A 23539-nucleotide genomic window follows, 5' to 3' on the forward strand; every position below is an offset into this window, starting at 1 on the left:
GCAGTGACACCAAGTGACTGCCAGCATTAACCTTTCCTTGGAATTCTGCTCCCTCTCCCTGCAAGGCCCTGGCAGAGTTTTACTGATTTTGTTGGCTCTCTCCAGCAAAATCACACAGGATTTTATTCCTTGCAAAAATGTCCTGGGGACATTTGCAGGGCAAGGACTGTGTGAGGCTGGGGAGTTGGGGCGAGCATTGAACTCTGACTGGTTCATCACACCAGGCTGGAGAAGAGAAACTGACCCTAGAATTTTGGAGAATTTGGGAGTGGGCGGGTGGATCTTGCCACTGATGGGGTCCCACAAGAAGAGTGGGTGAGGGGAATGCACAGGGACGTCCCAGCTGACTCTCCTCCAGGGAGCGCCTCCAAAAATCCAGTGAATTCCTCAGAATCCTTGTCCCCCGCCCTTTAACCCCCATCCACTGTCTCCAGGGAAACAAATCCAAATCTGCCTGGTTTTTTTGCAAAATTAATGAGAGAAGTCCCAGCTGAAGATTCTGGAGAAGTTCAAGCCCAGCTCCTGGACCAAAAAAAACTACAAACAACTTTAAAGAGCTTGAAAAAACCCATCTGGAACTGGGAAAATGAAGTTTCTTAAAATACAAGCAAATTAAGGTGTTTTCTTTTAGAAAAAATAAGAAGATAAAAGGAGAGCAATAATAAGGAATTTTCTTGCAAAAAATACTTTTAAATTGCCGGGTAAATAAGGAAAAAGATTTTTTTTCCTTAAAATAAAGAGAATAAAAGCTTTTTTCCCTTTAAAAATCCCTAAAACCAAAGATATTAACTTCTTTTTAGAAGAAAAAAAGAAACCACACTTAAAATGTTGGTGGTTTAAAGGGTTTTTTTCCTCCAAAAAGTAGAATTCCTGCATATAAGGACTTCTTCTTTCTTCCAGGAAAGAAAGGCCAAAGTACATGATAAAGATTTTTCTTAGCCTCACAATAACAAAAAAGAGTCCTCAAAATCCCAGATAAACAGGGACAATGTATTTTCTTCCTGATGATAAAAATAAAAAAGGAGATAAAGGATCTATAATTAAAAATAATTTTTAAAGGACATCTTTATTTTTAAAAAATTAAATCAGGGGATGAAAGTTGAAAGCTTGGAAAGGGGCAAAAACTTCACACAGGGTGAGGAGGGATCCAGAGGTGTCTTCAGAACCCCAAAATTATTCCAAAAAAGTCTTAACTATGCTTAAAAAGATACATCTGGAGGAGTCCAAAATCCCCAGCACGTGATAAAATCCTCAACACGTGACTGAATTTCTCTTTCTTAAGAATCCTGGGAGAGCTCAGAGAGATTGTAGGGGTGGAAAGTTGGCAAATTACATGTTCAGTATTTTTTGTTTTGATAAAAAAAGGAACACGACGAAGTGAAAGCCAGCATTTGGGGGTGTTCGAGCTCATTTTCAGGCTGCAGGTCTTCACTTCATTGAAATCCAGGTGAGGGGATTTTTATTCTGGTGGGATTTTGGTCATTCCTTGGAATATTTTCTCTTTAAAGTCGTGGTTTTACATGCACTTAAGGAAGATTTGTGCCTTTATATCACTTAAAAATGCATGAAAAAATGTAAACAATCCTCATTTTTTACAGAAAAAAAGGTAAAAAAATCCTGAATTTGGGCACAGAAGGGGGAAAATTTCTTCATTCACACAAATAGCAAAAACTGAAGATTTAGTTAAATAAAAAATTAATAAAAAAAAAAATAGAAAATAAAGAAAAATAGCATTCACCTAAGAACTCCATTAAATAAAAAGGCAATGCATTTAGAATTAAAAATTGAAATTAAATTTAATAATGTTCACTTATGTAAAATCTTTTTTTACAATTGAATCATAGTAAATTAAATTTTAAAAATTAAATTAAATTTTAAAATCTCCTGAATCAAATTAAATAATTTCTTAAAAATGTACTATAATTAAATAAAAAAACAACTTTTCAAATACTTAAATTCTTTTTAAAAATTGGTAAAACACCACATATGCACAAAGCCCTCCACACAAAATTCCTGGACTAAGTGTGTGTTTGGTGTTTTGTCTCTGAAACTTCATTTTACTGCATCCTCTCTTTTGGGGAGGGTTGTTGGTTTGCTTGTTTGGATGTATTTATAGTTTCTTTTTAAGTTTTCCGGGTTTTTTTTACAGTTATTTTAGGGTCGAGGATGTCACCCTCTAGTATTTTCTTCCTCCTGATTTTAGGTAAATATTGTTTCTGAAAAGTGTTGTCATTTTCATCCCTGCTGGAAAAATGATTGATCAACTCATTTTCCCTCCTATTTCTTCTCCAGGTTCCATGGTGGACACCAAAACCTCATCTGAAAAAGGTGAATTTTGGGGGCTTAGCCCTAAAAAGCATTATTTCCACCTAAATCAGACTTTCTCCCACCCACATCATACCATTTTCCTGCTATTCTCCCAAAATCCATGTGTTTCCCATGTAATTCCACTGGGGTCATTCCCTTTCACCCCAGTTTCACCATGAAAACCCAGGAGAAGAGACATCCATTTTTAGGTAACCATGGGAACCATGGGAACCCCAAATTTGGTGGGATACACCCCAAAATCCATGTAATTGGGTGGGAATTTGGGGGCAGATCCCAAATCCTGATTTTCCCAAATCCTGATTTTCCCGCAGGATCCCTGCTCTATCCCTATGGACCACATCAGGGGGATAAAACCAACCCCAAACTCGATGATGGGACATCTGAGGCAATCACCCTCTCTATTCCCTTCACCTTCTATGGCAAAACCCACCAAACTGCATTTGTAGGTCACCCCAAATTCCATATTTTGGGGAATTTCCTCCATTTTTCCAAATTTCCCCTCCATTTCTACCTAATTTTTCACTGGTGTGTATGTGTGTGTGTGTGCGCCCCCAAAATCAACCCTTCTTAAATTCATAGTGGGTTTCAACCTTGGACATGGAAACATCTTCAGATGGGTGGGGGATCTTGAGGGGCTGGTGGTATTGGGGTGGGGGTGGGGGGGGGTGGAGGGGCTTGGAAGGTTCTGAGGATGGTGGGTGATGGTGTGGTCCTTCATGGTCATATGGCTGGGGGGTCTTGGAGTAGTTGGTTGGTTTTGGGTGGTTCCCCACAGGGTGGATCTTGGGGTGTGTAGTGGGCATTGTGGGACCACATGGATGGTGGATTTTGTGAGGGTCCTTCATGGGTGGGTCTCAGGGACATTTGTGGGGTTTGTGGGGTCCTGGGGGTGGTGGGTCTTGGGAGGGTCCTGGGGGTGGTTGCTGTTAGGGGGTGCTATGGATCTGATATTTGGGGAGGTCCTGTGGGTGGTGTGTCTTGGAAAGTTGATGGATCTGGAGGGGTTCTTTAAGTGCTGGGGGGGTCCTGTGGATGAGGGTTCCTACGGTTGGTGGGTCTTGGGGGAGTCCTGTGGGCGATGGATCTTGGGGTGTTGATAGGTGTTGGGGCTCCCTGTGGGTAGTGGTTCTAGACATACCTGTAGTGTCCATCTTGAGGACTCCAAAATCCAAGTCAAGGTGTTGCACCCACCTGCTCCTGGTGTCACCTCCAGGTGAACAACAATGGGGTGATCTCCTTTGACAAGCCCGTCAGACAATACACCCCCGACCCCTTCCCTCTGGCGGACGGGCGCCCTTTCGTCACTCCCTTCTGGGCAGATGTGGACAACGTGGAGGGTGGGGACATCTTCTACCGCCAGAGCACTGACCCGGCGCTGCTGGGGGACATCAGCCAGCACATCACCCAGTACTTCCCTGAAAGCCCCTTCAATGCCACCTGGGCCTTTGTGGCCACCTGGGACCATGTGGCCTACTGGGGCTCCAAATCTGACAAGGTGAGGCCCATGGTCTATGGGGCATGAGGTGGGGCAACTCATTGGCTCTTGCTGACCCACTTGGTGGCCTTGCTGACCGACCTAACTTTGGCTTCCAGAACCCATCCCTGACCTTCATGACTCATCCTTGACGTCTGTGACCTTTCTCCATAGGGCAACACCTTCCAGGCTGTGCTGACCACTGACTCCAAGATGTTCTACATCATCCTCAACTACTGGGACATCCAGTGGACCACAGGGGCAGCGAGTGATGGGGACGCTGAAACAGGACTTGGGGGGACCCCAGCACATGTAGGTGGGGAGGGTGGAGGAGGAGGGTGAGGTTGTCCCACTCCATGTTCTGAGGATGATGATGATGAAGATCAGGGATTGGCCCATCCTATTTCCTGGGGATGATCATGATCATGATGAAGGTCCAGGATTGGCCCACACCATTTTTGAGAAGGTCAAGTGGCCCTGTCCCATCTTCTGGAGAGGATGATGATGGAGGTCAGAGGCTGGCCCATCCCAAATATTGGAGATGATAATGATGATAGTGTTGATGATGATGGTGATGATGATGATTGATGATGATGATGGTGATTGATGATGATGATGGTGATGGTGATGATGATGATGATGATGATGATGATGGTGAAGACAGGAGGTTGTCCACCCTTCTTCTGGGGATGATCACCATAGTGATGGTCATGGTTTGGTACATATAATTTCTGGGTATATACACCAAGTATGTTCGCATCCTGAAATAATTTTAGGGGCCCACTAACTCTTTGGGTGGGGTGAGCCCTCCTAGATTCCCCCCCCCCCCTCCAATTTTCCAGGCGGGATTCAATAGTGGTGATGACACCAACTTCTACAACATCCCTGGATCCCAAACCGATGCCATCATCAACATCACCACCACCTCCAACGTCAAGGTCCCAGGACGCTGGGTCTTTAGGGTAGATGACTTCCAGGCCCCAGATGTGGATCCTCCCCAGCTGGACAACAACTGCTGGTTGTAAGTTGGAGGAGAAAATTGGAAATTCTGAGGAAAATTGGGAATTTGGGGGGTAAATTCAGGAATGAGGGGGGAAAGGTTGGGATTTGGGGCAATAATTTGTGACTGTGTGAAGGCCACTGTGAATTTAGGGGGAGACAGGATTTGTTGGAGAAAATTAGGAAACTGGGAGGAACCGTGGGAATCTTGCTTGGAATATTGAGAGTTCAGGGTCATTAGGAACTGGAGGAAATTGGGCATTTGGGGAACAATTGGAAGTTTGTTGGAGAAAGGTGGGAATTTTCTGGGATAATTTGTGAGGAAAATTTGGATTTCTGAGGGGAATATTTTTGGGGGGTATTGGGGATTTGGTCGAAAGTGGCTCTACCTCTTGGGCTGTTGATATCTCCTCTAGGTGAATTGAGGGGAGTGTGGCAGAGGGACATCACCACTGCCACTGTTATCACCAATGAAGTCACAATGCAGGTCAAGATCATGCCAGCTTCTAGCAGAGCAATAAAATTTCAGCTAAGACATTGCAGTGTCCCTGTCCTTGTCATTGTCATGGCACCCATGGTCATGTCATCACACTTATGTCACCATCACCCTCATTGTTCCCACAGTTACAGGGGATCTGAGGGGTTTTGGGGTGAAATGTGACAGAATTAATAAAATTTTGCCTTTTTGGGTGGTAATTTCTGGGGTCTTGTGCAATATGAAGTCATGGGGCAGCAGTACACAGGAGACACAATCCACAACAAACAGCTTGGCACACACCCCCAAAATGCTGCACCTGCAACACACTTGGACATCACAAGACACACAAAACATACAAGACACGACTTTATCCCTCCCCACCCTTGACTCCTCACAGAACCACGGGAACATTAAGGCTGGAAGAGAACTCCAAGAGCCTCAAATCCAACCTTTGACTGAACACCCCATGTCAAGCAGACCATGGCACTGAGTGCTATGTCCAGATGTTTTTTGAACACTCCAGGGATGGTAATTACACCACCTCCCTGAGCAGGCCATTCCAATGCCCAATGACCCTTTCTGTGAAGAAATTCTTCCTGATGTCCAGCCTAACCTCCCCTGGCACAGCTTGAGACCATTTCCTTTTGTCCTGCTGCTGGTTGCCTGGGAGAAAAGATTCACTCCCACCTGGCAGCAACCTCTCTTCTAGGTAATTGTAGAAAGTGATAAAGTCATCCCTAATCATCCTTTTCCCTAGGCTGAGCCCCCCTAAGCTCCCTCAGCTGCTCCTGATTCTCCAGACCCTTCCCCAGCTCTGTTCCCTTCTCTGGACATCCTCGAGCCCTTCAGTATCATTTTTGCCATGAGGGACCCAAAACTGTCCCCAGAATTTGAGGTGTGGCCTCAGCAGTGCCCAGCACAGGGGACAGTCACTGCCCTGGTCCTGCTGCCACACCATGGCTGGCACAGCCCAGGTGCCATTGCCTTCCTGGCCACCTGGAGCACCTGGCTCAGGTTTTGCTGCTGTCATGAGCACCCCCAGGGCCTTTTATAATGAGCAGCTTCCCAACCACTGTGCCCCAGCCTGGAACTGCAGAGGTTCTTGTGAAGGGCAGGACCTGGCATTTCCCCTTGGAGCACCTCATGCCATGGGCCTGGTGATCCCATCAATTCCTCAATCCACAAAATGCTGGGGGTTTTTTATTCCATCCCTTCCTCCCCTTCCCTTTTTTCCCTTTTCCCCTCTTTTTTTGCCCAAACTACACCCTCTATTTCTCAAAAATTACACTATATTTGCTCCATCACCTCCTAGTCATTGTGGAATAATTTAAACCACATTGGGCAAAAAACCTCGATATCTGGTAATGCCAATTTTTGACATCAGTTTTAACAAAATAACCCTGTTTTTCACTCTGTTTTCACCTTTTCTGGCCAAAAATTATCTCACGTTATTGGGTGGGGTGATCCCCTGGGGGTGCCTGGATTAGTCATTTTCTTTCCCCCTTTTCTGCCAAAATTAAAAAATAATTGAGGGAGGAGCCAGATCTCCCAGATTTGGGATTGTGTTTTCTTCACAGCTTTGGGGATAAAACGGAGCTCTTTGGGGATACAGAGCTAAGCTGGGGATCAAACAGGGCCCAAGGCAGGTAAGGGCAAATGCAGATCTAATAACTTTGATTATTTTTTTGGCAGGAAAGATTTTCCCTAAAGTGGGAAAATCCATCTGAAGACTCCTAAAGTTCCCCCCTTTCCCCACCTCCACCCCCCCCCCTTCCCCTGCCACCCCAGCCCTGGGTCTGGTCCTGGGAGCAGTGGGATTGGAAGATCTATGAAGGGATTAGGGGAGAAAAGGGCAGGATAGGGGTTTGGAAGGGAATGAGAGAGGAGGAGAAGGAAGGAAAGGAAGAAGAGAGAAGAAAAGGGAAAAAGAAGGAGGAAAGGAAAAAGAGGGAGGAAAGGGAAATTGGGGAAAGAAGAGAGGAAAAGAACAAAAAATGGGCAAGAGTGGGATAAGGGGAAAAAGGGAAAAAAGGGGAGAAAAAGGAAAAAAGGGGAGGAAAGGAAAACCAGGGAAAGAAGGCAGGAAAGTAGGGGAAAATATGGAAAAGGGGGAATAAGCAAGAAAAAAGGGAAAAGAGTGAGGCAAGAGAAAAGGGGGTAGAAAAAGGAAACAAGGGAGGGTGAAGAAAAGGAAAATTAAGGAAGTGGAGGAAAAAAAGGGAAAAGGGGGAGGAAAGGATAAAAAGGTAAGAAAATTTTAAAAGTGGAGTAAAGGAGTAAAAAGGGGGAAAAGGGATAAAAAAGGGAAAAAAGGTAAAGAGATGGAAAAGCCAAAAGAGGATTTGGATGGAAAAATGGAATCTGGGGAAAAGAGGAGAAACTGGAAAAATGAAACAAAAGAAAGAATGGAGAAAATAAGGGAAAAATAAAATTACAAAAAATAAGAATAGGAAAAAGGAAAAGGGAGGTAAAGGGGAAAGAAAAAAAAGAGGAAAAGGGAAAGGAGATTGAAAGGTACCTGAGATGGTGGGGGAAGACACGTGGAAAAGCCCCCCCAAAAGCCAATTTTTGCACCAGGTGGAATAAAATTCACATTTTTGAGTAAATGAAATTTAAGTAGTGAATTTGAGGATGGCTTGAATGAGAACAGATTTTAGGGACAAATTCATCCCCCAAAAACACTGTTTTTTGGGATGAGTACAAGGATGAAACAGATTTTGGGGGTTTGTGTATTTTATATAAAGAAATGGTGAATTTGGGGAAAATTATAGTGAAATTTCAAAAAATATGAGAATTTGACTGTTTTTTCACCTTTTTCACCCAGAACATCATGGATCACAGCTTGGGAAAAGCAGATGTGCTGAGATGGTTTTGGAATGTTATGTTCTGGGGTAAGTGGAAACAGTTGGAGAGATGCCCCAAAAGCTATAAAATTTTCCTGAAATAATGAATTTCATCAAAATAAGGGTTATCCAGCACCGAAGAAGGATTGCCCAACCCAAAAGCTCCAATTTTTTTCCCAGGGAATTAATTATTCAACCCAGTATTTCAACACAATTCATGATTGTTCAAATGGTTTATTCCAGTGAATGATAATCCAACAGATTAACCTAATTCATTAAATATTTTTTCAGAGTTTACTCTACCAACTGGAGTTTACTCTCCTAACTGGAGAATGAATGTATGAAAAATTAATCAAATCAATGATCAAATTATCACTCCATCAAAGCAGTGATCTAACAAATTAATAGTTCATAATAATAATCAAGTCCATCAAATCTGTAATCCATTAAAGGTATAATCTGTCAGATCAAGGTTTAAATTTTTTCTCCAAAATAATATCCCATCAAATCAAATCCGTAGTCCATAAACTCAATAAACTGTCAAATCAAAACCAATGACCCATGTAATTAGCACTTCATCAAATCAATAGTCTGCCCAATAAAACATCCATCAATTTATTAATCCATTGACTCAAAAGTCAATTGGCTCCATAATTTATTGACTCAATATTCCATTAAATCAATGTTTCATCAAATCAATGTTTCATTAAATCAGTGGTCTAGCAAATGAAATCAAAGGTATAGCAGATTGAAGGTCCATCAAGCCAATAATTTATCTAATCATTAACCCATTAAATTAATAATCCATTAATCAATAACCTACCAAATTGATCAAGTTATCAAATCTGTAGTCCACTAAATCAATAATCAAGCAATCAGTGATCCATGAAATCAACTGTCCATCAAACCAATTATCCATCTAACCAAACAAATCTGCATAAAATCTGTAATCCATCAATTTAATAATCTATCAAATCAATAATTAATTGATTACCAATCAATCTATCAGATTACCCACCCCTCTTCTTCCTCCCCCCAGCTGTCCTCCATGCCCCTAGCATCACCTCTGAGATGTCACCACCTCACCTGGGTGATGAATTCCTGGTGGCCTTCCTGCAGAATGGTGACCAGCGCACCCTTCGCAGCGACTTCCGCCTCCTCCTCCTCACTGGCCCTTCCCCATCCACCACTGCCACCATATCCATGAAGAGACCCGGATTACGGATGACGGTGCAAGCAGCCTCCAGCCAACCAGTCCTGGTGAAGATCCCACCCCAAGCCGAGATGGTGGGAAGCCAAATTTTTGAAAACGCTGTGGTGGTGAAGACCACTGCCGCCGTCACCGCAGTGATGGTCAACGACAAACCCACAGCAGCTGACTCCGCTGTCGTTATCCCGGTTCACAGGTGGGGGACAGAATACCACGTGGTCACCCCCAACCCTGGCCCCACCCGCAATGCCCAGTTTGTGGTGGCTGCTTGGGATCAACCCACCACAGTCAACATCCACCTCAATGCTGACATCACCTTCCGTGGACGGCTGCATCGACGTGGCTCCACCCTCACCATCCCACTGGAGCCATTCCAAGCAGCACAGATCCAGAGCGCAGCCGATCTTTCCGGAACGCGGGTGCTGGCGCAGAGACCGGTGGCTGTCTTCACTGGTCACACCTGTGTGGGCAGGTTGACCCGCTGCGATCACGTGGTGGAACAGCTACACCCTATCACCCAGTGGGGAAAATCCTTCCTTGTGCCACCAGTGCCCTTCCAGGGACAATCCAACCTCATCTACATCACTGCTGCCCAACCAACGCGTGTCACAGGTCATGGTGAAGTCACCAAAACCACACGAGAGATACAACCCAGCCACTCTCTGCTCTATGGCACCCAATCCCCGCAGGGCTTGTTCCTCACTTCCGAAGCTGGTGTCCAGGTTTTTCTGTTGGGCAGTGGTGAGAACAGTGGTGCAGTAACCTTTGAGCCCTTTTTTGTCAGCATCCCAGACATAACCAGTTACTGCAACTCCTACAGTGCTGTTGCACTGGAGGGATATGACAACCGCATCCTCCTAGTGGCCAAGACAGCAGAAACTTCTGGAATACTGCTAAACAAGAGGCCATTAGGGAGTGTGGCATGGCAGCAGATACCTGGGACAGAATATTCATGGGTTGGGATAAATTTGGGAAGCGGATTTGGAATCCATCGTGTGGAGCATGAGACAGCGGCCTTTGGGGTGTGGAACGTTGGGATGGGACAGGGGAAGCGCTATGGAGCAGAGGGAGCTTGCGACAGTGGTGAGTGGAGGTGGAATTTGACATCTATATAAATGATATAGAATTACATAGATATGAATAACAGATAATTAATATAATTAAATTTCATACATATTTAATATTTAATATAATTGAATTTATGTTAAATTATATGTAATCATACAAATGACAAACACCTATTAAATAAAAATAATAGCATTACATAATAATATTATTGTATTATAATAATATATAACATTACATGATAATATATAATATTATAATAGCAATATTTAAAAAAATACTAATACACAAATATATAGGAATAATAGTAAAAAACCTAAAAGTAATATATTAAATAGATGAATAAGAATCAATGGAGAAATACATAAATAATACATAAAAATCCCTATCTATAAATATAAATACATTATAAATAATAAATATTAAAGTCTAGAGACAAATACAATATATATATATGAGATAACATGTCTGTGACAAATTTACATTTATACATTATTTAGAATCAGATATATTTATTATATTTTTAGTAATTATGTATGATGGAAATACATAAGCATTATGTGGATAAATAATTCATATCTAAACAAACATAAAGATAATATATATATTTATAAATAATATAGCAAAACTTATGTGTAATTACAAATCAGATACAAAAACATGCAAAATATAAAACAAATATATACTTAGACATATCAATAATATAATCAATTAATAGAATTTAACCCTCTGTCTCTAACAAACCCACAGACCCCTGCTGGCAGGTGCAGTGCCGGGATAAGGAGAGCTGTCACCTGGACAAGGGCACACCCTCCTGCCGCCACGACTACCTGGGCACCTGCACAGGCTCCCCATCCCTGCAGTACCACACCTTTGATGGGGCCTCCGTGTCCCCCCGCGGTGGCTGCAGGTACACCCTGGCCAGGTACTGCGGGGCTGACCCCACCCTGGAGCCCTTCACCGTGGAGGAGCAGCGGAGCCAGGATCAATCCAAGAAGCCATTGGCCAATGTCTTCGTCTACGCCTACAATATCTCCATCCATGCTGGTGAGGACAAGCCCGTCCAGGTGAGTTTCAGATCCATCATTCCAATAAAATCATTTGGTCCAAGTGGATTAAAATTTCTGGGTGAGTTTGAACTTCAAAAAACAAGGAAAAATATCAAAAAAAGTGTGAGAGGATAAATCATTGAAATATTATGTTCACCTTAAAAAATAAGCAGAACTGCCATACCTGTGGAATTTGGGGAATTTTTTCCATTCCAAATCAATTTTCCAGGTGGAATGTGTTTTTTCTCCAATCCTGGTCTCCATACAAACAAGATTAGCTCAGAAGATGTAGAAAATTATTCAGATTTGGAGTTTGAGCTTTTCTTGGTGTGAAGTAGGGCAAAAATTCTGGTTTATAAGGCAAATTGATTATTCATAAAATTATTTCTCCCTTTGTATATATGTCCTTTTCGTGGGATTGGGAACCACCTGCTGCGGTTTAACCTTCCTCCTCATTTTCCTACCCCACAAGGTTAACAACAAACCCACCAATCTTCCAGCCATCCTGGAAGAGGGAAAAGTCCAGATTTTCCAAAATGAAGGTCGTACCATCCTCCAGACAGATTTTGGGCTGCAGGTGACCTATGATGAGGACCAGGTTATCATGGTGGCAGTGCCCAGCAGCTATTTTGGGGCCAGCTGTGGCCTCTGTGGCAACTTCAATGAGGATACAGATGATGAAGCCATGGTTCCCAATGGTATTCCTGGTGAAGGTGGTGAGGACTGGGCTGAAAGCTGGAGAGATCCTTCATGCCAGGAAGATTGTGGAGACCAGGAGACTGCACAGGGCAAGGAGGGGTGTGGTGAGTTCATATGGGGGCCTGTGATGATCTTGGGGAAGGGAGAAGAGGATCCATGTGAGAACTCAGCTGTGGGTATTAGCCTAGAGCAATGGTGGTAGACATCAACACAATCAATGTGTCTTTTCACCCCAAAACATCCCACAATCCACCTACCTACCTAATCTGACCCCAGGTGTCCATAACACATGGAATTATACCAGCATTTTCCTTGAAGGCCACACCTGCTTGGTGTCTCATTGACTCCACACTTACAGGCATGAACAAAACCAGTGGGGAAGGAATGACCCCAAAAATCTACCTGATCTCACTCCTGCTGCCCAAAAACCAGGGAATTGTGCTAAGATTTTTCCTGAGGGTTGTCCCTGTGGGGTGCATCTTGAACTCCAGTTTGATTTAGGTGTCAATGTACCCAAAACCTCCATTACAGGGAAGGCTTGCATTGGTTGGTTCTCCCTAAAATACTTCTAAGCCCTCTTGATTTGATTTCAGGTGTCCACAACACATGGAATTCCACTGGGGCTTTCCTGAGGACCATCCCTCTATGATATCTCACAAACTCTTAAATCCCTTGTAGGCATCAAGGCAACCACCAACCCCAGCACCACCCTCTCTGCTTGTTTCCACAACAATCGCTCCTACAAGCTCCACGAGGAATTCTGGGAAGATGGGAGCTGCCAGAAGCGGTGCCGGTGTGAGGGTTCAGGGACAGTGACTTGCAAGCCAGGGGGATGCAGATCCCATGAGAAGTGTGTCATGGTTAATGGCATCGCCAGGTGTACACCCAACAATCACTACACCTGCATCGGGACGGGTGACCCGCACTACACCACCTTTGATGGGGTGAGGTTTGACTTCCAAGGCTCCTGCATCTACCAGTTTGCTGCTCTGTGCACCCCCAAGCCCACCCTGGTCCCCTTCAATGTCACTGTGGAAAACAACCACCGTGGCAGCCGTGCCGTGTCCTTCACCAAGACCGTCAACCTGGAGGTCTATGGCACCATCATCAGCATGAGCCAGGAGCACCCACGCAAGGTCAAGGTGGGCAACCCCTCAAGGAATCCCTTTCATCCCCAAATTATCTCATAGTCCCCTTTTTTTCCATTCTAATTACCTTTTTCCCCCCCAAGTCTTGTTTTTTCCCCCAAATTAACTTTTTTTAATGCCAAATTCTCAATTCTCCATTTTCTCCCAGATTCCCCATTTTTTTCACCCAAATTCCCCTCTAATTCTTCAAATGTCCTTTATTTCCCCAAATATGTTTTTTTCACCAAATATCCCTTTTCACCCTTGGACTCCCCCTTTTCTCCCAAATTGCTCTTAATTTTGCCCCAATTTCCCCTTTCCCCCAAAAATTCCACAATTTCCCCTCAAAATTGTTCTTTTTTCCTGCAAAATCCCCTTTTCACCAAAAAGTTTCATTTTCTCCCCTAAAATGCCTCTTTGTCTGCAAATTCTCCTCTTTTTCTGATCAAGTACCCTTCTTTTCACTCAAATCCCCCTTCTATCTCTCAAATACTTTTTCCCCCAAAATCAACTCTTTCCTCTAAAAATCCTGTTTTCTCAATCCTCTTAGTTCCCCCAAATCACCTGGTTTCCCTGAAATTCCATTTTGTCTCCCATGCTTCCCCTTTTTTTCCCAATAACTCCTCCTTTCCCCTCTAAATCCAGCTTTTTGTTGCAATTTCCCTCTTTTTCTACCAATTTCCTATTTTTCCACAATTTTTACCTCAAATTACATTAAACTCAAAATACATTAAAACCAAATTAAAATATAGAAATAATTCAAATAAAAATACCCAAAAAAGTAAATAAGAATAAAAAGCATAGATAAAAAATGAAAGCCAGTAAAAAGAAGAAATAAATGTAAAAAGAGAAAATAGAATTTAAAATATAATATAAATTAAAATTATAATATAAATAAAAGTACAAAACCAAAATAAAATGAAACTATCAAACTATGATTTAAAAGCTCTTTTCTCCTGTCCCCACTCTTTGTCTCACTCCCCTTCCTGCAGGTGGATGGTGCCTTTGTGTCCCTTCCCTTCACCCACCCCCACTTTTCCATATTCTACCGTGGCGTCCATGGCTTTGTCACCACCGACTTTGGTGTCACTGTCACCTTTGACTGGTACAGCTACGCCCGTGTCATCCTCCCCACCACCTACTCTGGTGCCGTCTGTGGCCTCTGTGGCAATGCCAATGGTGACCCCGATGACGACTTTGTCACCCCCGCTGGCCACCGTGCTTCCCATGAGACCCAGCTGGGTGACAGCTGGAAAGTGGGGGACGTCCCCGGGTGCTCAGCTGGTTGTGGCGCAGAGTGCCCGGTGTGTGACGCAGTGAAGGTGCAGCCATACCGTGGGGACAGGTATTGTGGGGTGATCGCCCGAGCAGGGGGACCCTTCCGGGAGTGTCACCGTGTCATCAACCCGGAGCCGTTCCTGCAGGACTGCGCTTTTGATGCCTGTCACTACAAGGGACACCGTGACACTGTGTGTCAGGGTGTCTCTGCCTATGTCACTGCGTGCCAGAGTCATGGAGTGGCTGTGGAGACATGGAGGACGGCGGAGTTCTGCGGTGAGTATGGGTGGGATGGGGGGAAATGGGAGCCTCCCTTCCCTCTCTCTCCTCCTTCCATGTCCTTCCTTCCCTCTCTGAGGGACTCCCAATCCCTTCGGATATTTCCCTCACTCCCCATTTCCTTGTTTTTTTTGCCCAGCTCTTTCCTGCCCCCCTCACTCTCACTATGAGCTCTGTGGGAGCCCCTGCCAGCCCACCTGCCTAACCCCCTCCGTCCCCACCTCCTGTCCTGCATCTCCTTGCTCCGAGGGCTGTTTCTGCGACACCGGTTATGTCCTCAGCGGCTCCGACTGTGTCCCCCGTTCTGAGTGTGGCTGTGAGTACCTTGGTCACTACTACCAAAAGGATACAGAGTTCTACCCCTCATGCCGGGAACGCTGCCGCTGCGGCACCAACGGCACAGTGACCTGCCAGGAGGCATTCTGTGGTGCCCATGAGGAGTGCCGGGTGGAAGACGGCGTGCTGGGATGTCACCCCACTGGTTACGGCCGGTTGGTTGTGTCAGGAGATCCCCACTATGTCACCTTTGATGGACGCACCTTCAATATCCCGGGATCCTGCACCTACATCCTGGCACGGGTGTGCGAGCCAGCACGACGATTGGTCAACTTCACAGTGTTGGTGGAGCACGAGGCAGGCAGTCACGGTGACCCAGTGCTGATAAGGAGGGTGGTGGTATCCATCCATGGGTACACCGTCACCATGGAGCGGGGACGGAGGTGGGAGGTGATGGTAAGTCTGGAGACCCCCACAGTGATGTGGTGATAATGAAGAGGGTGGTGGTGTCCATCCGTGGGTACGATGTCAATTGTGGGGAGGATCCAGTGATTCCCATGGTGACACCGTGATTATAAAGAGGGTGGGTGTTTCCTTCCACAGTCACACTGTGGAGCGACAATTCTAAAGTGTCACACATGTCACCCTATCCCCATTCCAGGTGGACTTGGAGCGCTACACCCTCCCACTGGTGACAGAGGACAAGAACCTCCGCATTGGCCAAGAGGGGAATAACATCATCCTTCACACTGCTGCAGGAATCCGCATCCTCTACAACACAGCCACCTTCCTCCTCATCACTGTCCCGGACATCTACCGCGGCCGGCTCTGCGGCTTGGGTGGAGACTATGATGGGGACCCTAGTGATGACTTCCGACTGCCCAATGGGGCACTGGCAGAAAACACCCAGGAATTTGTCACCTCCTGGAAGGTTCCAGAGAAGGACCAAGCGTGCAGTGATGGCTGCGATGACGGTGTGTGCAGCAGGTGTGATGTCGCCAAAGAGGCGATGTATGGCAGGAACGGATCCTGTGGGATCATCCGTGACGCAGCAGGGCCGTTCCGGGGGTGCCACCCACGCGTTAGCCCCATGGAGTATTTCACCCATTGCATCCATGACGTCTGTGCCGCCAGCGGGGACCGCGCTGCCTTGTGCCACGCGCTGCAGGCGTACGCCGCTGCTTGCCAAGCTGCTGGCGCTACGGTCGGACCGTGGAGGACAAAGGAGTTCTGCCGTAAGTCAGGAACAATTTTGCCACTTCAGGTCCTTTTTTCCTCAAAAGCTACATTTTCTCCTGGAAAAAAAAAAAACAAACTAATATCCTTCAAGTTTTGTAAAAACAGTTTTGGAAAGAATTTCCTCCAGCTTGGGAAAACGTTCCTTATTTTAGAAAATGTTGCCTCAGATTTTGAAAAAGTTCCCCTGTGTTTCAAAGAGATCTTCACATTTTGCAAAAATTCCTTTAAGTTTTAGAAAATATTCTCCAGTACTTAAAAAAACTCAAAAAGTGAAAAAAAAATCAAATTTCAAAAATACCTTCTATTTTTGAAATAATTCACTGAGATTTTAGAAATGTTCCCTTCTGTTTTGAAAAAAAATCCTCCCTTTATGCAAAAATTCCTTTAAAATTCCGAAGTCCTCTCTCAAATTTGATTGTAACATTTCAATTGTGAGAAAGGCCTCAAAATCTGAAAAAATTGCTCACCACTTTAAAAAGTTAACTAATTTTGAAAAATTCCCTCCAGTTTTGAACTTCTTTCCTCTAATTTTGAAAAAAAACCCTTCAGTTTGGAAAAAAATATTTTGCAGAAAACCTTCCAATTTTGCTAAAACCATTTCATTTCAGGAAAAAAGCCCAATTTTCTTCAATTTCCTGAAGAAAAAAACGTAAAACTTTGAAGAAACTTGCCATTTTGGTAAGATTAATAACATTTTACTGAAAACACTCCAATATGGAGAAATAACGCCATTTTGGAATGATGCCATTAAATTAAAAAAAAAAAGCACATCAATTTTTATACAGAAAAAACCCAGTTTTGATGGAAATGCCAAAACTAGGAAAAAAAAAATCCGTTTCTGAAAAATACTCTATCAAATTAAAAAAAAAAACCTACTTTTTTCTGAAAACCTTCAAATTTTGACCAAAACCCTGCACAATTTGGAATTGTCCCAACAATGTTTTTTTTTCCTCTTTTTCCCCAGCCCTGTCCTGCCCCCCAAACAGCCACTATGAGCTCTGCACCCGCACCTGTGATCTCACCTGTGCTGCCCTGGTGGGCCCCGCCCGCTGCAGCTGGGGGTGCTTTGAGGGGTGTCAGTGTGACGAGGGGTTCGTCTTCGATGGGGACACCTGCGTGTCACCCGAGCGCTGCGGCTGCCTCCACAGGGGACGCTACCTCAAGGTCAGGTGACAAGGACAGGTGACACCTGAGCCTGGGGACTGGTGTGGTTGGTTTTCTGGGAATCAGGCTGGGGGTTGAGCTGCCACATCTAGAGAGTTCCAGAGGGTTTGGGGTGAACAAAGGACAATTAACGGCAAAAACGACAATTGTTGGGGGAAGAAGCCTGACAACTGGCAAGGGAGTTGCAGGAAAAATGAATTAATAATCAATGAGAAAAAAGGACAGCACAAAAAATCTGTGATTAGGAGGGAAAAAGTTACTACTAACTGGTTGAGCTGCCCAAAGTTCCCCAAATCCACCTGAATTTCTCACTCTCTAGGATTTCCCCCTTTGGAATTCAGGAAATTCCCCCAAAATTTGGGAGATTGTGCTTAATCTGTGAGATTTCCACTTCCAGGCAGGTGAGATTGTCACCTTCAACAACTGCTCCAAGGAATGCCATTGTCACCCATCACGGGGACTGGTGTGCCGGGAGACACAGTGTCCCCAGGACCAGGTGTGCATCACCCATGACGGGGCACAGGTGTGTGCCAGGAGGGAAGGCCACTGCCGGGTCACGCCTGGAGCCACCATGACCACCTTTGATGGTGCCACCGGGCCCCTGCTGGCCAGTGGCACCTACAAGGTGTCAGCCCTCTGCGATGAGGAGGCACCGGATTGGTTCAAGGTGGTAGTGGAGGTCAGCGACTGTCGTGACATGAACGTCCCTGCGGCCACTGCTGCCATTGTCTTTGTCCGCGAGGGTGTTGTCAGTGTCAATGGCAACATGGAGGTGTGGGTGAGTGCAGCAGGTAAGGGAGTTTTGGGTGGTTTGGGTCAACCTAGAGAGATCTGGGCAAAAATCTCTCTAGATTTTGCCTGGTAGTGAGCCACTTTGTCTGATGTAGAGCAATTTTGCCCAATAATGAGCCATTTTTACAAAAAGAGAAGAGGAATTTTGGCTCTTGCCAAGCTAGAGCCTTTTGCCCAGGAACAAACTGGCTTTCTATCATGTTTTTCATAATTTTCTCTAATTTTCCCAGGTCAATGGTCTCTTCACCCGGCCCCCCACCACTGTCTCTGACTCCATCTTTGTGGCATCATCCCCTGAGAATGTCACCATCACCCACCGCTCTGGGATGTCCATCACCATCACCCGGGATGGGAAGGCAACCATCACTGTCACCTCAGGCCTGGCCTCCCGTCTCTGTGCCCCCTGTGGGAATTTCAATGGAAACCCCAGAGACGACCTGAAACTTCCAGACGGACGTGCTGCCCAGAGTGTTGGAGAAGTGGTGGACATGTGGAAATCCCGGGATTTTGCCGGGTGGTGAGTAATTCTTCAGTAATTTATTTACCCCAAACTCCAAGAAAATTATGTTTTCCCACTCAGAAATTTGGCAATAATGTCAGTGGGGGAGGGGCTGGGCAGATCCTGGAAGGAATTTTCCAGTTTCTTTGGTTTCATCCGCAGCGACTGAGGCAGGATCCTGTGGGAACGATCCGGGTAAGCAACTGCTTTGCCAAAAAATGAGCCATCTTGCATTATAAGGGGCGTCTTTTTGCCCAATAATGAGATAGTTTTCCCAACAAGCCACTTTGCATAGTAAATACCATTTTTCCACCAAATCAGGCCATTACACATAATGCTGACCCACTTTTGCATAAAAAGACCCGTTATTTGCTCATTAATAATCCATTTTGCATAATGCTTCACCATTTTTGCCAAAACTGACCCATATCTGCCCAAAATTAAGTATTTCTTTCTCTTCCAGCCACATCTCCCACCAGACCCGTCAGGAAGTTGATGCTCCTATCTATCCCATTTGAGGATCCACCTCAAATGCCCCAAAACTTGGGAAAATTCTGGATTTTGCCTCAAATGCATTATCTCAAATGGATTAAATCTGTGTGGATCCTAATGCCTTGCTGTGCCATCCACACCCTGGAACCTAGAAATATATCGCATTCAGGTCAAAAAGATCCAAATCCCAGTGGTTTTCCCCATATAAAAATGATATTGCCAAGGGCTGGTTTTGATACAACAGTCAATAAACGCTTCTAAAGGCTTTTTTGGGGTGTGAATTTGAGGTTCATTTGCTAAGTTGGAAAACTGGGGGGGAGGGGTGGGGGGGTCATCATCCCAATGTGTAGAGATATTTTACCTCTAAATGTGGGTCAACATGACCGCCAAGTGTGGGGCATTGGGACCCTTATGTGGGGCATTGCAGTCCCAAAGTATGGGGCATTCTGACGCCAAAGTCCAGGACACTGTGACCCCTAAATTTGTAGCACCATGGCCCCCAGGTGTGGTGCATCACAACCCCAAGTGTGGGGTGTTTAACTGCAAATTGTGGGGCAATTTGACCTAAAAGTGTGTAGCACTGTGACCCTAAGTGTGATATGTTTGACCCAAAGTATGGTGCAATGTGACTTCAAAGAGTGAGGCAGTATGACCCCAAAATGTGGGGGCAATTTGACCCTAAATCATGTGGTATGTCCAAAATGTGGACATACCATGACCCACAAATCCATGGCAAAGTGATGCCTAACCATGGATCGTTGTGGCTCCAAAGAGTAAAACACTGTGGCACCCAAGTGTGTGTGGGGCAATGTGACCCCAAGCGTGAAGTGTTTTTACCCCAAAATGCAGGGAATTGTTACCCCAAAATGTGACAAAATGTGACTCGTCAAGTGTGAGGTGTCTTGACAGCAGAGTGTGGGACAATGTGACCCAAGAGTGTGTGGCACTGCAACCCCTAAGGGTGGGGCAGGTTAACCCATGCATAGGGTACTGTTACCCCGAACTATGGGGCATTCTGACCCCAAAATATGTGGTATTTTTCCCCAAATTGTGAGACACTGTAGCCTTGAAGAGTATGACATTGTGACCTCCAAGTGAGGCTCCTTGCAACCCCAAAGAGTGGGGCAATGTGATCCCAAAATGTGGGATGATGTGATAAAAAATGGGGGGTGCTGTTACCTATAAATGTGGGGTACTGTGACCCCTTTGTGAGGGACACCTTAACCCCAAAGTGTAGGATATGATGACCTTGAAGTGTGGTGCATTTTGGCCCCCAATTTTGGGATGTTTTGATCCGAAAATGGAGGACAATGTGACCCTAAATTTTGGGACAATGAGACCAAAAAGTATGGGGCAATATGATCCCCAAATTTGAGATGTTGTAACACCAAATTTCAGGGCATTGTGACCCCAGTGTTTGGGGCACTGTGCTCCACACTGAGCCCCTCCCTCCCCAGTCTCCCTCCTCCATGCTGAATTGCCCTCTCTCACTTCCCACCTCTTCTTCCTGTTTCTGCCCCATTCCCGCTTGGATTTTTGACCACCCAGACTGTGGGGTGGGGACTTGCAATTCCTTCTCATTTAGCTCAATGGGAGCAGGATATCCTGTGTCTCTCACCCTGCCTTGGGAAGTCCCCAAATCTCTGAATTATTGCCTCAAAAATAACAACAAAACCTTGGCAATGGGATACAAAATTCCCAGAAATACCGGAGGATGTGGCAGACTTCCCAGGTATTTTCGCAACAATTTGGAGACAGCAAGAAGCCCTTGGAATTCTTCTGAAATAAAAGCTCCAAAAATAAGCACAAAAGTTTTTAACTTTTTTTTTTTTGCCATTTCCCCCCCCCCCCCCCCCCCCCCCCCCAAATTCTGGCTTTTTTGGGGTAGTGGATGCATTTTTGTGGGAAAAGTTGGTATGCAGGTAATTTTCAAGGAGCGTGTCACAGGACTGGGGCTTGTCTGGGGAGTGGGTGCCTCAATGTGGTGGGAGGGGTTTGAATTCTTTTGGTGTGACTCAGAGTGGGAGAAGGTGTTGGGGTCAGGAGGGATTGGGAGAGGGGTTTGGGAATGAGGGGTTGGTGTGATCCAGGTGTGTGGGGGGCTCTTGGGGTCCCCCAGGGTGGGGGAGGAGGTTAAGGTGAGGGACCAGCAGTTCTTCTGGGTTCTGGAAGCCCTGGGAGACAAAACTCAGCTGGCACATTTCAAACATTATGTCACTCAAATATTCTCACATTCAATCAATATTCAACCATTATTTTCACAGTTGTGGTTTTTTATTTGATTTTTGTATGCTACAACAACTTAAAAAGGGTTTTTTAATTGCCTTTTGAGTCAAGAATGAACATAGTCACATTTTGCAATGAGAGTTCTTGTCACCTTCACCATGATCTCCACAGGTGAAAGGAATTTTTATTTTAGAAACATGCTAGTGGTCTGACTTTTCTTTTTTTTTTTTTGGTCTTAATTTTTTCAACTATTAAAAGATTTTCAGTCACCTATTTATGGTCTGTTTTGAGCCCTGGAACACCTAGAGTGTGGAGGATGTCTTGGAAGCCTTTTTAGGTTGTTGTGTTGAAAAGATCAATTGCAATATATCAAAGGTTTATCAATATTCTGTCTTCTCCTCAGAGACAAATGCATTTAACTTTTCTTGGTGTTTAAATGGACAAAAACTTCACTGACATACAGGGGTGGAAGGTAACCCTTAAATCATCCTTATTTGATAATTTATTCTTTTTCAAGTATTTTTATAGCACAATCACAAAAGACGCCCAAGTCTTGTGGAGAATAAAAGCTGTTGCTTTAAAAGCACTAGGGAATAAACTGCAATCCTTATTTAAAAATTAAAAAAAGAGAAGATTCCCTTAAAATAAGACCAGGCAGAGCATACACATTCCATGTGGTGTTTTGCCACCTGTTCAAGCCAAATATCCTGCAGTGATTTTCCAGGAGAAAAAGCTCTCTAACTCAAAAGTACAGCCAATTTTTTCTACATTAAAGACAAAATGCAGTTAGTTTCTGCCTCAGCCTGAGAAAATGGCTCCAATTAAAACAAACAAACAAGTATCTCTTTGTTTTGTGTTTTTTATTTACTTTTCTTTTTCCTGCAAGTGCCGAGATTTTAATTCTTTTTTTTTAAGATCATGCACTAGCTTTGGCTGCAAGGCCACAATTTAATTTACTCCTTAGTTGCAGCCCAATCATTCAAACTTTCAGTAAATTAAAAATGCCACCTTAAGCTTCCACTGAAAACCTTGTCGGAAAGTGAAAGTACAACTTTGATAATAAAGCACAGAAATACAAAGAAAAAGATGTGACTATCACTTTTTTCTTCACATATGACCTAAAATGTCGTCAACCTTTTTGTCTACCTACTTGTCAGGCAAACTTAATTTAGAGAAAAAAGATATAATACGTTGCTGCAAATCAGTATTACCTTCTCTCCCTGTATTTGTCAGCAGATCTGTCCACAGATCTGTCAGCCAGGGACTGGTGGTGACAATGATGGGAGCATGCAGGAGGTGGCACATAGAATGGTTTGGGTTGGAAGGCACCTTAAAGCCCATCCCATCCCACCCCTGCCATGGACAGGGTCACCTTACACTCTCCCAGGTTGCTCCAAGCTCTGTCCACCCTGGCCTTGGACACTTCCAAAGATGGGCCAGACATACATTCTACCCTCAATTTTGGACTCCCAGTGAGTCCCAGGCCTGTGTTTTGCTCTAGGATCCACGATTCTTGGCTAGAGTCTCAATTTTTCAACAGTCTTTTTTATCTGATGGTTCCACATACTCTCCCTGTGCCAGGGGAGGGCAGAGTCCCAACAGAAGCAGGGCACCTCCAGCTCGTACCCCTGTGCCATGGCACAAGATATGTGCTCTACTTTCAGAGTATTTCCACAAGCAAAACCTGTGAAGGTTACTTCTGAACCACAGAGAATTTCTTTTCCCTCAGTGGAGAACTTTTCACTTAAACTAAGCAGACAACTTCCCTTTTGGAATTGAAAGGGCCCAGGAGTAAACCTAGCTCCTGTCTCAGAGACAGGGTCACCTCTACAGTCATTTTCTGCCTACAAATTCTACAGTAAAAATGTCAAAGATATTTTCTTTCTGCAAAATAAGCCTACATGTTTAGATATGTCTTTGTAAAATTCCTGTCTATGAAAGTGGATGCAGTTAAGAAGGTTACATGATATTGTTCATGATATTGATCCAGCTATGGGAAAGAGAAGCAGGTATAAAAACGTG

General features: G+C 44.7%; 3 protein-coding genes across 4 annotated transcripts; all 3 read left to right on the forward strand.

Annotated features, from left to right (window-relative positions):
- The first annotated feature begins 1299 nt into the window (after positions 1-1299).
- On the forward strand, positions 1300-5415 carry LOC129133674 (sushi, nidogen and EGF-like domain-containing protein 1). Of its 2 annotated transcripts, XM_077171352.1 has the most exons (8): positions 1300-1447; positions 2150-2203; positions 2293-2328; positions 2640-2770; positions 3542-3823; positions 3977-4114; positions 4645-4823; positions 5218-5414. In XM_077171352.1, exons 2-8 carry the CDS (start codon positions 2167-2169, stop codon positions 5219-5221), a joined length of 807 nt encoding a protein of 268 aa, XP_077027467.1. In that variant the 5' UTR covers positions 1300-1447; positions 2150-2166; the 3' UTR covers positions 5222-5414. The 2 variants fall into 2 exon arrangements, with proteins under 2 accessions (XP_077027467.1, XP_077027468.1); XM_077171353.1 differs by lacking the exon at positions 2150-2203 and having other exon boundaries at positions 5218-5415.
- Positions 5416-13002: 7587 nt separating this feature from the next.
- LOC143692248 (IgGFc-binding protein-like) lies at positions 13003-17523 on the forward strand. Its single transcript, XM_077172153.1, has 5 exons — positions 13003-13287; positions 14265-14826; positions 14969-15561; positions 15767-16340; positions 17309-17523. The coding sequence occupies exons 1-5, from the start codon at positions 13003-13005 to the stop codon at positions 17515-17517; spliced, it is 2223 nt and encodes a 740-aa protein (XP_077028268.1). The 3' UTR covers positions 17518-17523.
- A 470-nt stretch (positions 17524-17993) lies between these two features.
- On the forward strand, positions 17994-18821 carry LOC143692249 (BMP-binding endothelial regulator protein-like). The gene is made up of 2 exons (XM_077172154.1): positions 17994-18286; positions 18531-18821. Exons 1-2 carry the CDS (start codon positions 18080-18082, stop codon positions 18819-18821), a joined length of 498 nt encoding a protein of 165 aa, XP_077028269.1. The 5' UTR covers positions 17994-18079.
- Positions 18822-23539: the final 4718 nt, after the last annotated feature.

This window comes from Agelaius phoeniceus, chromosome Z (assembly GCF_051311805.1).
Source record: "Agelaius phoeniceus isolate bAgePho1 chromosome Z, bAgePho1.hap1, whole genome shotgun sequence".
In the NCBI taxonomy this organism is placed as follows: Eukaryota; Metazoa; Chordata; class Aves; order Passeriformes; family Icteridae; genus Agelaius; species Agelaius phoeniceus.

Bases quoted from the DNA above. Each gene is read 5' to 3' on its own strand.
- LOC129133674 (XM_077171352.1), top strand. From the start codon at position 2,167: ATGTCACCCTCTAGTATTTTCTTCCTCCTGATTTTAG. The intron at 2,329-2,639 runs GTGAATTTTGGG...ATTTTCCCGCAG, and splicing joins CAAAACCTCATCTGAAAAAG to GATCCCTGCTCTATCCCTAT. The intron at 2,771-3,541 runs GTAGGTCACCCC...TGTCACCTCCAG, and splicing joins AAACCCACCAAACTGCATTT to GTGAACAACAATGGGGTGAT.
- LOC143692248 (XM_077172153.1), top strand. From the start codon at position 13,003: ATGGTTAATGGCATCGCCAGGTGTACACCCAACAATCACTACACCTGC. The intron at 14,827-14,968 runs GTGAGTATGGGT...TTTTTTGCCCAG, and splicing joins GAGGACGGCGGAGTTCTGCG to CTCTTTCCTGCCCCCCTCAC. The intron at 16,341-17,308 runs GTAAGTCAGGAA...CTTTTTCCCCAG, and splicing joins GAGGACAAAGGAGTTCTGCC to CCCTGTCCTGCCCCCCAAAC.
- LOC143692249 (XM_077172154.1), top strand. From the start codon at position 18,080: ATGACCACCTTTGATGGTGCCACCGGGCCCCTGCTGGCCAGTGGCACC. The intron at 18,287-18,530 runs GTGAGTGCAGCA...TAATTTTCCCAG, and splicing joins ATGGCAACATGGAGGTGTGG to GTCAATGGTCTCTTCACCCG.